At 49.1% G+C, this 12,774-nt stretch overlaps 1 protein-coding gene across 1 annotated transcript in view; it reads left to right on the plus strand.

Annotated features, from left to right (window-relative positions):
• Positions 1–12,774, plus strand: part of CLEC16A (C-type lectin domain containing 16A) — a 210,612-nt gene that overhangs the window by 47,063 nt on the left and 150,775 nt on the right. Inside the window, 1 exon segment of the mRNA XM_032604590.1 lies at positions 7,903–8,134. Coding sequence (XP_032460481.1) covers positions 7,903–8,134 — 232 coding nt within the window.

Genomic DNA, 12,774 nt, shown 5'->3' on the forward strand with positions numbered 1-12,774 from the left:
AATGATGGTCTCCAGGTTAGCGTGAGATGTGGGGTTCTGGACCGAACATTTCAGGTCACTGAGAGTCACCACTATTTCATAGTTCATTATGTTTTCTTAGAGGACAAGATGTAAAATATTCCTTCTAAAGAAGTACCAGCTAAGTGCTTGGTTTGTCACTGTTTAATCAGAGTACAGGGTATTTTATTTTGCATGAGCATTGAACATGCCTCTTCAATCATAAATATCTTGGGATTAATTCATCCTACAAGCATTCATTAGTTCTTGATGGAGTGCCAGATGCAGCGTCAGAGGGACAGACTAGGCAATGCTAGACGTTGAGAGGGACAGAGAAGATGACCAGGGATGGGGAAGGACAGGGGATGAGGCTGGTCTCCTACAGACCCAGCAGCACCCCGAGGCTGCTTTCTAAGAAGTCCCAACACTATCTTGACGTGACCTGCGGGTCCCCAGAGAGTCTGAGCACCGTCTGTGTGCAGCGCAAGGCGTCTGAGCTCTGAGAGGGCTCCGATTCCAGATAAATGCACACTGCTTTGGGTTATGCCTTGGCCGCCACAACACTCCCTGATAATTGGCCGATCGTGGGGAAGAAAGCCACGCTCCTCTTGTTAATGGAAGTGGCCTGTTGCCTCTTCATGTTTCCCCCGCCACGGGTTTTATTTTCGCCATTAAGCTCAGCTGTGTTGCCCAGTCGCCTCGCTGATGTGGCTGCAGTTGTGAATTCTGGACACGTGTGTGGGCTTTGGCTCAGCAGCCCCATGTCACTCAGGGTCTGGCATGTAGCACACGCACCCATACATCACCCAGGAGTTTATTCCGTCTGATGTTTGCTTGCTGATCACCTCATTCTGGAATGACCATAGGCTCGCTTGGCAGCAATTAGCGGCCCTGCTTCCCTGCGAAGCCAGTTGCCAAGCTTGTGCTGCAGTGCCATTGGTTACGGTTGGCGTAAACCTGGGTCACTGTGACCCCCGTGGCATTTGGAGCTCTGTGCATGTGAGACAAAAATGGGAAATAATTACACACTGTGCTCGTCCATAATGCCTGTCAGGTCAGAGGGCCACCCAGTGAGTGATGTGATGTGTGGACTGTCCCCATGCAGGGCTACCTGCTCCTCCGGGCAGTGTGACCCCGGTATGGCAGGGCCTTTACATCCACCCTTCAGGGGACTGGGCTCACACGGGGAGGCTCGGCAGGTGCTTGTGGGAGGGAGTGAACACTTGAGTGGGGCCGCAGAATGGTTGAGCACGTGGGGAGCGCTGAAGCTACACTTCCCAGGTTCAAACCACTGCTTCTCATGAGCAGTGATCTAGGGCAAGTCCCTCGCCCTTGGCAACTCCCTCCCGCTTCTGTTGTTTGCAGGATAAAGTGAGTCAATATATGTCAAGTGCCCAGAGCAACGCTGGGCACATTGCACATGCTCACTGGGTGTTAGCCATGGTTGTCATCATTACCTGAGAAAAATAACAAGAAAGCGCGTTACTACCTCTGGGCACCTCACAGGACCCCTGCGGGGAAGTGCCAACGTGAGGCCCATTTGATACACATGGAAACTGAGGCCCGTAGAGGGGAAAGCAGCAAGCAGGGTGCGTGGGACAGCGAGCCGGACTCCGACTGCTCCAGCGCCCCGTGGATCCCACCCTTCCTTTGCACCGTACACCCTGCAGGCCCAGAGGCTGGAGGTCAGGGAGGGAGACCAGGGGCCCAGGAGCACTTTGGGGAGGTGAGTCTCACGCACTCACAAACCAGAAAGCCAGCGAATGGTAAGTTGCTAGTTTGATTGGATTTTAAAAGTTAGCCCCCCTCCCCTGCCATCTCTTCCAGCCTGGTGATCTATTTGCCAGGGTGGGGGTGGGAGGGCAATATTCGAAGGTGAATAAATATTTCTCGAGCGCCTCTTTGTGGCAGGCGCCGTGCCAGCAGTTTTGCGTTCAGCATCTTACTTCAGCCCCTTGGCAGCGTGTGATGGAGCTGCTGTTGTCCCTGTTTTTCAGATGGGGGAACTGAGGCTCATTTGGTCAGGTTCGCGGCTCACTTGGCCAGCAAGTGGGTCAGAGACCTGGGCTCAGGTCTGCCCGTATGCTGCACATGTTTTTGTTAGCATCGTGACCTGCCTTCTTCCGTAGAGGAAAACCTGTCTCCTAGTTCTCAAGTCCCTTAGAAAGCTGTTTGAGCAAAAGGATTCTAGTTGCTTCCTCAGAAGGTGAGCAGGCTAGGGCCTGGGAAAGCCTGGAAGGTGAGCTCTCTTAGCTTGACCATTGTGACAGCTCCCACAAATCCGGACAGAATTCCGGGCCATGTCACCTGTCCTTTCCCTTACCTGCCCCTTCCAGCCACCAGTCTCTTTCTCCCTTCTTTTCTTCTCAGTCAGGATTCTGCCCTGGGTGGTCTGCCTCTTGTCCCCATGCTGCCTTCTCCCCTCCCCTCTGCAGCACTGAGTGGCACCAGGAAACCCACTCAACAGGTTGTATGTGCCAAGGCAGGGGCCACAGACATCTTTTCCCAGGCCATGAGCATCACGAACGCCTTCTTGAACAACTGGCTGGAGAGGCCACCTGACTGGCTGAGCACCACCCCCTGCTGCTACCTGGGAGCTGGCCAAGCGCACTGTGTCCCAGGGCACCACCGCTGTCACCACGTGCACCAGCTCCAGGTGGTCCTGGCCTTGACAGAAATAAAGGTGACTGTCCAGAGCTCTGAGCTGGCCTTCAAACCATTCTCCTCTCTACTCCCATGTATTCCGGTGACCTGCTAACACTCAAGACTCAGACCAGTCATTTCCTTTGCCACAAAGGCTTCCAAAGCTCCCCCACCCACCCACCCCTGTCCTAGCACAGTTCCCCGCTCCTTCCTCTGTGCCCACAGTGTCCTCTGTCTCCTAGTGTCCATGTGGGACGCACAGCAGCACATCGCAGCTCCTGGCTGGACTGTGAGCTCCTAGCCCAGCGCCTGGTGTTTAGTCGGGGCTCAGCCCCCTGGCTACTGCCGCGAAGCCAGCTTCTCGAGTTGTCTGATTTGCTCCTAGCTTATATTTAGGGCATAATGACGATCTGAATTTATTGGAAATCTTCTAGCAAACATTTTTTAAAATCGAGGGATAACATGAGCCAAGTGCATAAAAGTGCAGTAATCTTCGCTGTACTGCTTGATGGCTTTGTACCTATGATTACATTAATGTGTGCAGGCGTCTCCCACTTTTCAAAAGTTTGCTTGAGGCTGCTGCTCTGTTACCAAAGACCACTTTGCAAAAGACTGAAAGAAATCTAAAGAGGATTTTCACTTTTACGAAAAAAGGTGAAAAGTGAAAATAAGGTACAGTGTTGGTTTTGCAGCAGCCGTTAACAGAGGCAGTGCGCACCCCAAGCAGCGGGAGCGGCCTCACCAAGCTTCTTCCTGGGAACCACACTCAGCACCTGGGCGTTACACCACCCCCCCCCCCCCCCCCCCCCCGTAGCTTTGTACTGTGTCTGTGAGCATCTGCTTTATCACCATTTATTTTGCATATCTGTTAGCAAGATGTGTCCTAAGGCAGTTGCTTCTTGCTTTGCACCGTCCTGGCTTACGGAAGGTTTCATGGGAATGCTCTACTTTCAGATTGCGGGGGAAGCTTGTAATTCAGGTCAAGATAGAAAACATCTCTGGCATCCCATGCAGCTCCTTCTCAGTCTGTAACCAGCACCCCACCCGCCTCCCACCAGCTAATCACCACTCTGACTTTCAGAGGTGCCTTTTTTAAAGTTTTTTTTTTAATTGTGATGAAATACCTATAACAAGTAATGTTTACAATGGATTAGCCATTTTTAAGTATCCAATTCAGTGGCATTAGGTACATTCTTTAAAGGTATTCTTTACATTTTAATGGCACTGGTAATACTTTCTTGGGGTAAAACAACTGAATGATACAGAAGTGACTAGAGTAGAAAGTGAAAGTTCCCCCAACCTCAGTATCTTCCTCAAAAGGAACCACTGTTTTCAGTTTGTGTATCCTTCCAGACCTTGCTCTGTGTACTGTCATGCAAATATCTATCAACACAGGAAAACATGGTGTACATGTACATGTTTTAAGTTGATAGTTTTGTTTTTTAACTGTGAACGGAATCCTCGACTGATTGATTGCAACTTGGTCCGGTCTGCGTCAGGGTCTTTCAAAGGGCTGCACCAAGAACTAGTGGAGGACATTCCGTTTGATGTCTGTGGCATTGGTGATAGTGCCTCTCCGTTTCCACTCAGATGCCCGGGCCTTGCATGTTTCCGTCCTTCCTCCTGACCCCTTGCCCCGACCCCTCTCACTGTCCTTGCAGAACCTGTTCTCAGATCCCACAGCCCCTGAAAGGCCTTAGTTATCGCTGACCCCTGGGGAGTTACCTTTTCGATATTTAACTTTGAAGCAAGGACCAAAGGTCGGAGGCATGAAGGCTGGCGGAAGGCGTTGCTGGTCTTCAGCTGCCTCTGACCCCAGAAGCCAGCCTGAATGTCCCAGCCACAGAGCCCAAAGCTCCCCTCCTGCATCCCCCACTCTGGTACCCGGCAGGATCTCTGGAGTCAGCAAGGAGCGCCCCGAGTCTCCATGCCTCCTGCAGCTCAGGCTCCAGGGCCCTGGGAGGTGAGCTCTTGGTGAAACCCGAGCCTGCAGCCTTTGGGAAACCTAGACCTTATTTGCAGAAGGCTTTTCTCTGAGGCATGCGTGGTGTGCTTTCTTTATGAGAAGATAAACCCAAAGGCCTTCTGTTTTTTGACTCTGAAGTGAGCTTTCCCATTTCTTCTGGTTGATTCCACTGTGCTTGCTCTTCTACTAAGCACACCTCCTGAGGTGTTAGGCTCCTTTCTTCATCGCCCCTCCCTTTTCTTCTTGTTCTCTCCATCACGTTGGATGTGTTATGGTACCATTCAGCAGCCTGTCAAGGCTTGCCCTGCTCCAGGTTCCTGGTTTAGTGGGAGAGCACAGCGGGGTGCGAGATGGCCCTTCTCCTAGGGGCTTTTCGTCTGGAACATCTGAGGTTGTCCAGTGTAACACAGAGATTCCTGGGGGGCTAGCAGCCAGAAGGCTCTTGATGAGAAGCGGCAGAAATGTCAGGAATGCCTGCCCACATTTCCCAGCCACACCATATCAGCTTCTCCATGATAACTATGGGATCTTGATGATGTTAGTATTAACAACAACAACAAAAATCAGGCTTTTTAAATATAGAAGAAAAGGGGGGGGAATAAAGTCTAGAACTCCAGTGTCCAAAGGATCCCTGTTGAATTTTTTTAGAAGTTAGCATGCATACATGATTAGAAATTTCAAACCAAACAGAAAGGTATAGAAATGAAAAACTCTTAAGTGCACTTCTGTGGGTGTGCACACCCAGTACCACCTGCCTTCTTGCTTTCCCCAAACATGAACTGCTATTATATTCCTGTGCAGCTTTCCAGGAAGAGTTGTGTCTGTACCATCATAAAGCTTTGCCCCAAAGGGACTCTGCTTTGTTTCTTGTTCTTGCTTTTTCATCCTGATGCTGTTTCCGCATCCGCGTTATCTAGGTATAAAAAGTCCTCAGTTGTTTTAACATCTACGTGGATTCCCACTTTATGGACAGACCATAATTACCTAATCACTCCCCTGTTGAGGGGCATTTAGGTTATTTCCAGCTATTTACTGGGTAGGTTGCATTTTAAAGGTTTGAAATGTCCCTGGTAAGCATCCTTCCCCTCTCCCTCCCCAACACCTGATCATGGAGAAAAGCAGACCCCTTGGAAAGTTTTTGAATTCATTTTCACAGTTGACTTTTTTTTTTTTTTTAGTATAGTCAGGGAAAGGAAGGTAATTGTCGTTTGCTTAGTGCATTGCCAGGCTCTGAAGGAACTTTCTATCCCTGATTTCCTTTAGTTCTAGGAAGCCAGAATTGCTCCATGTTTTAGACAAGTAGCCAGAAGCTCAGAGAGGCCCCACCACTCATGTAGGATTCAGCTGGGGTTCACACCGCTCTGACCAGCCCTGGAACTCGTGCACTGCTCCGCTTCCCTTAGTGCTGCCGGTTGTTCTGTACATCTAAGTCTATACAGAGCTCAGGGAGAGGTTTCTGCATCTATCCATGTGAATTTCTGCTCTCAGCTTCTAACTGAGTGGTGTTTTGCTCTGCGTTTGGTCTCAGTTTTCTGTTTCTGAAAAGCTTTGAGTATGATATGCTCTAAAATTCACTGGGAGTAAGTGGTAATCAGAGGAAACAGTCACTTCATCTTGGGGCCCTAACTTAGCGGGTTTGGGTCCTTTAGGAGAGGATATGGGGGGCATCCGGGGCTGCGTTCAATCTCACAGCGTCCTAAGTGGGCTCTGATTGATGCTGTCTGTCAAGTGGTGCGCGCCCGGAACGCTCCCTTCTCTGGGCTCTTGGTTATTGGCATCTGTAATTCACTATCTGGGTTTCTTGGACAGTAGAATCATGTCTCAATTTATCTGTCATTTTTGTGGATGAATAATCCAAAGTAGGTAAATAAAAATTAATGTCTGGATTTTGATGCTAATTTAACTTTCAATTAGGTTTTGTTTTGAGTGTTATTGAAATTAATCTGTGTTCTTGGAGCACATTCCACTTATTGGCAAGGTACGGTGGCCCCCAGAACACAATTGGTGGTTGTTTGGGGTAAATTCATAAGATGGATAGACCATATCAAGATAATGGAAAAGTTTACTTTAAAACTTTTCTGTTTTTCAATGACAAAATGATGTCGGAATACCATCCAGACCCTGGAGAAAAACACTTCAATCAGAATCCTGCCCCAAACAAATCAGGGACAATTTTTTTGTGTGTGTGGTCTTTGCTACTTTCTAGACCTGGTTCATTTGCATGTAAATACTTCTTAAAGAGCACTAAACATGGAACTGAGTTTGAGCTCCTGGTGAAGCACTATTATTTAGAAAGAGCGTGGGCTTTGGGATTGGGCAAGCTTCATTTCAGATTCTGACTCTGCAACTCAGTAGCTGTGTGACGTTGGGCAAGTCACTTAACCCTTCTGAGCCTCATTTCTCATCTGTAAAATGGGACTGATAATCCCTACATCTCGTGGTTGCTATAAGGACTGAGATACAGCCATGTTTTCCACAACGCAGGATATGAACCATGGTGACACACAGGTCTTGTTCATTTCCCTTAGAAGCCTTCCGACTTTTCAGGGGAAAACGTCTTCCTTGGGGGCAGGCTTCCTTTGGGGACGAGCTTTAACTTATTACTCATACTTGCCAGGCTCCCCTTCCAAAGACAGCCAGCATTTGGTTACATCCAATACACATTGCTTTTTCTTTTCTACTTTTGATTGTTATATTAGCAAGGTACACTGGTGTTCCATTTCTGTTGTGATATACAGTTCCTTTTAAAATAAATATATTTAAATTAGAAGTTAATAGTGTGCTGTGGTTAAGACATAAATTGTGCAGATGGTAAGTGGTTTTGAATCCCAGCTTTGCCACCTCCTGGCTGTGTGGCCTTGGGCGGTCACGTAACATTTCTGAACCTCAGTTTTCTCATCTGAGCATAACATGGTCATAGCAACAGTACTATTTTGTGGGGTTTTTGTAAACTTTAAGTGAGATAATATAGTCAGAGCCCTTAGAACAGCATCGGGCACATAGAAAGTACCATAAAAGTACCACTTTCAAAGTGTGTTTCTGACCTTTGGGAAGCAGGGAGCTGGTGTGGGTTAAGTGCAGAGTGACTTAGGACTGTGGGCAATAAATGGTAGCTGGTGCTATGGTTTAGATTATTTAATAGTGATGATGTTAATAATAGTCATAATAATCAACGAGGAGGTAGAATTTGTTGTATTGAAAGGAATTTCTTGGGGCAGAAACTCTCAGGAAGCTTGATAGGAGCCAGTGAGATTGCAACGTTCAAATCCGTCTGTTACCTTGGTTTGACTTTCCAGGCCAAGCCTAGCATTCGGTGCTTCATTAAACCCACGGAGACGCTAGAGCGGTCCCTTGAGATGAACAAGCACAAGGGCAAGAGGCGGGTGCAAAAGAGACCCAACTACAAAAACGTTGGGGAGGAAGAAGATGAGGAGAAAGGGCCCGCCGAGGATGCCCAAGAAGACGCCGAGAAGGCTAAAGGTACAGAGGGTGGTTCAAAAGGCACCAAGACGAGTGGGGAGAGTGAAGGTGAGTTGCGCCCGTGAACGCCGACCTGACAGCCAGGCTGTCCTCTGTGTCTGGTCCCCCTTGTGTGTCAGTGGGTGCAGCTGTCATTCCAGGCACCGGTGTACCTCATTCTACACAGCCAGCCACTGGGAAGCAGCTGTGGGCAGATCTGGTTCAAGGCCTGCCCTTGTCGGATGGGTGGCTTGGAGCAAGGCCCTTTCCTTTTAGCCCCGTGCCTCCGTTTCCCCATCTGTCAAAAGAGGCTAACAAATAGTATTTACTTTGTTATTAAGAGAATTAAACAGGTTAATACAAGTAACATGCTCAGAGCAGTGCCTGGCACATGTCATAAGTATCTCCTGCTACTGTTACTACTGTTATTATTGTCATCTTTATCATTACTGCTGTTCTTATTACTCCCGATAACCCGGGATTATGATTTTTGACAGAAGTCATTATTTCCAGTGCACTGCAGGAAGAAAAATAGCCCATGTTTAATGAAATTAGGCGCTTTTAATAAGATTATGGTTTTTTGGCATCAAATATAATCCCCTAGATTCTTACATTAAGATTTTTTTCAAGCCCTCATCTGTTTAGAGTGAGGTACACTTGTGTTTGGTGCCTATGTTCTCAATAAACAGAATCGTTTTGTCCTCTTTTCTGCCGTTGTCAGGAGTGATTCTGGTTTATTTTTCACCTCCTTCTCGTTTAGATGCTAACACCTCCTCCATCTGGAGAGCGTTGTCTGCTCTGGGATGAAGCAAGCTTGAACTGTCCAGCTGCTTGTGTCATGGGCCAGGCTCACAGCCACACAGATGGGGGTCTCTGGCCATGGCCCCAGGCACTCAGGGTGGAGGAGGTGATGGGATCAAGTGGGGTAGGGGCTCTGCTTGCCAGAGGGGAGCTCCCACCACACCTCTTGGGACAGACACGGGCTCTCCTCAGCTCCCAGCTGTGTTCTGCTGGGGGTGTGGGGAGCATGTCCTGCGAGCCATCGTCCTGGGTCCTGGGCTAGCAGTGGCTGCTCTGCAGTCAGCTCCCCAGCCCATCAGCCCGGACTGTGTGCGTCCAGGGCCTCTGAAGCTGGAGAACAGAGCAGCTCAGTAAATCAGTGACTGAGAACACATTTGTTTTGGGGAGTTTGCTGCAATTGGGCAGCCAAACCCCACCCCATCCCCACCCTGCTGGCCCCATTCTGATTTTCTTGGCAGTTCTCAGCGAATGCTCCGATCACATTTCGATAAGTATAACTAGAGTGTCTCCCCAGTGCCACCAGCCCTCTTTTTAAGGCTGAGATCTCTAGTACGCTTTTACTTCTGTTCAAAGTGTGCACGTAAGCATCTTGGTTTAGGAATTCCTTTTTGGCTTGGGAAACCTTTGCCAACAAATGTCACTTTGGTGGGCAGGTGAGGGGCAGACACAAGGTAAGCCATACGTGTTTGCTTATTTGGATCGTTTTGACTTTTTTTCTAACTTGGGAGAAAACTGTCTGCTTAAACCCCTGGGTTTAGCTGTCCTGTAGCCATACGGTGGGGGGGAAAAGGACGACTTCACCCCATTTTGCACCCTGTGTTCTCGTCAATTTTGTTTTGGAAAGATGCTACCTCTTTTGTTCCAGTCCTTTTAAGGGCTGCTGTCTAACCAGGCCAGAGCCGTGACTAACCGTGGTGTGGACAAGGACAGGCTTGGCCTCAAACACACAGTCAAATGACTCAGCCAGGTGGCCCAGTCCTGGCACACAGGGGCTTCAGAGGTTCAGCAAGGCTGCCGTCCCAGCTCCCAGGTTGGGGTCGGGGGAAGGACTCCCTGCAGGCTGGGCCCACGTGCCCTGCGCAGGGGGCACGGGGAAAAATGTTCACCAGCCTCCAAAACACTGTTTTCTGGGCGGTTACTCAGCCAGGTTGTGCCAGGCAGGGCCCAGGAATTTCCCCAGAGGCTTTACTTGGACGGCTGATGTAGACTTCAGAGCCCGGTGGAGCGAGGCTCTCCGCGACTCCTTGCCTTTGTAGTGCCCTCCTGCTTTCTCGAATGCATATTTGTCTTCCCACCCAGCTCACTGTAAATAAATACAACTTTCACAGGCCTGTCCAGCAAAGAGACACCTAACTGGGCAGCAGCAGCTGTATTCTGGGGCTTTTTGAATTGTTTATTTGATCTCTTAGTTAGTCTCCTGTTTGAAGGTGTTCTCTCCTTAGACTGTATCTGTGTTTGGGTGAAACCACACAGCTGTTAATTCCTGTGACTTGGAAGGGTGTCAGGCACATTTTCAAGCCAGAGGACAGTATAGATGGGGGAGGTGCCTAGGAGATGGGAGATGGGACCTATGGTCCTATCTCACCAGCTAGACCTATTGTGTGCCTTGGATGGCCTCCTCAAGCTCTGGACCTCATTTTCCCCATCTGGAAGTTGTGACCGTAGGAAATGTAATGACTTTTTTTTTTTTAAATGAGGCTATGTTAGGATTCTTGTAAGATTTAGACATTCAACTCAGACTAGCTCAAGCGAAGAAGGCAGTTATTGTTCATGCGACTGGGAGGCCTGGGCGGGGCTGGACCGGGTGCACAGACAACCATTGGCCGTGTGAGGCTCGCATCCTGCCAGCCTACCACCGAGTGGAAAGGGAGCTGCTCCTTCCCACGGGCTGCAGCTGGAGTCTGGGAGCCGATGCTCGTTGGTGCTGACGGACCTGGCTTGCCCACCCTGTAGAGGGATGTTCTGTGCTGAGTGGCCAGGCCCTGTGTTTCTACCCTAAGGTGACTGCCTCAGAAAGAAATGAGGCGCATTTATCAGAAGAAGGGGGCGTGGGTGCCAGGCCAGCAGAAACAGCAGGTGTTCCCTTAGAAAGCCACACTATTTCTGTGTACTCCGCCATTTTCCTCAGGCCATCTTCTCCCTTCCTGTATTTTATTTTTCTTTTCCATTCCCTTCCTGTTTTGAGGTGGACATGTGGCTATTTTCTCCTCCAAGTCATTTCTTCTCTAGCGTGCTTTCTTGCATTGTCCCTGGATCTAGGGGCTTGATGACAGCCTTGACTCTGAGTAAAGAGATGCTGGCGCCAGTTCCCCCCTGCATACCCTGCCATTTTCATCCATTTCAGTGGTGAAATCTTTACTTAGAAAGGTGGCGTAAAGCACAGGAGTCAAAAGACATGTCACGAGTCACAGTTCTGCCATGACCTGATTTGTATGTGGCATTGACTTGTTTTTTTTCCTACAAATGCAGCACCCAGAATTCACACCTCCTCCACATTTAAGCCCTGACAAGAGTTGTGTGAAATGAATATGCACCCCTGGACCCTCCACTCTCACCCCCAGTTTGCAAAGAAATGTGCTCTGCCTCGGGTCCCAAGTGATGGGCAACTCATTCTGAAACCAAAAAAAATCACAGGGCCCCCTCACTTTTCAGAAGTTGAGTGCTGAAAGGAAGACCAGGGTGCCCTGGTCCCTCTGGCCAGAGGCGAGTCCACCCAGATGCACTTCCATGTCAGTCTCCTCTTCAGTCTGGAAGGACCGTCATCTCTTTTTGGATTCAGTTAGAGCAGTAACTTAGTAAATGGGCCTAGGACAAGAGAATGAATCGTTTGAACTTCTTGTTTGAAAAATAGGGTTTGGCCTGTGGAAAAATAGGTTTTTTGCTTATGGAAAAAGTGTAGGCATCAGTTTCACAGCCTGACCTTCAAAGCTTACTCCTATCTTGAATCCCCGCGTGGGCATGGAGGGAAGGGAATGGCACTGACTTTGAACCTGCCAAGTCAGCTGGGCGTTGGTTGCTGGACACCAGCTGGACACCTGGGTTGCTTCCACCTTTTGGCTACTGTGAATAATGCTGCTGTGAATATGGATGTGCAGATCCTCTTTTGCTTTTGGAGGTTATTGTGGAAACAATAGAGGCCAAGGAGGGCCCAGTCAGGGCCTGCTGAAGCCAGAGGAGCTGGACATTTGGGTTCTTGCTCCCAGCCTGGCAGCTTCACAGGCATGTCTCTCCACTCCCAGAGGCTCAAAACTCAGTGGTGTGAGGGCTCCCCCCACCAGCAGGCTCGGGTGCTGGAGCCTTCACGATCATGGGCCACGGTGCCTGGCACAGGAGCTGATATCGCACAGATGCTCCTTTACATGACACAGCTGACGTGCAGAGCTGGAAGAGGCGCCTACAGCAGCCAGGGGCAGAGCCCACCTCCTGATCCCTCTGCGCCTCAGTTTCCCTTCAGTAAGCTGCCGAGATTCCGCTAGATCAGCATTGCCCCAACTGTGGACATGGAGATGGCTTTGGGTGGGACAGAGAGGGCCTTGAAGACCATAGTGTGAGGATTTTTGCCGAGAGCTCGGCTTCAGGGGAGCCTCGTGGTGGGTGTATGTGTCTGACACCCCCTCACTTTCCCTCATCACCCCTTTCCATGCGCACAACAGGCCTCAGCACTGTTTTGTTTATTCATCGTGTGTATATTTCCACAGTTGCTTTCTGTTTATACTGGTTTTATGCTGATTGTAGCAATTGCTAAAAATATTTTATTTGAAAATAATTTCAAATTTATAAAAAGTGAAAAAAGCAAAAATAGTATAAAGAACACCTGTTGACATCTGGAGGCACATGATGCCCTTCTGTCTGTCCTTCGTAGGCGACGTTAATTTTGGCCACCTGGTTAAGGTAAGGCCTAGTTTCTG

This window comes from Phocoena sinus, chromosome 15 (genome assembly GCF_008692025.1).
Source record: "Phocoena sinus isolate mPhoSin1 chromosome 15, mPhoSin1.pri, whole genome shotgun sequence".
NCBI classification, from domain to species: domain Eukaryota; kingdom Metazoa; phylum Chordata; class Mammalia; order Artiodactyla; family Phocoenidae; genus Phocoena; species Phocoena sinus.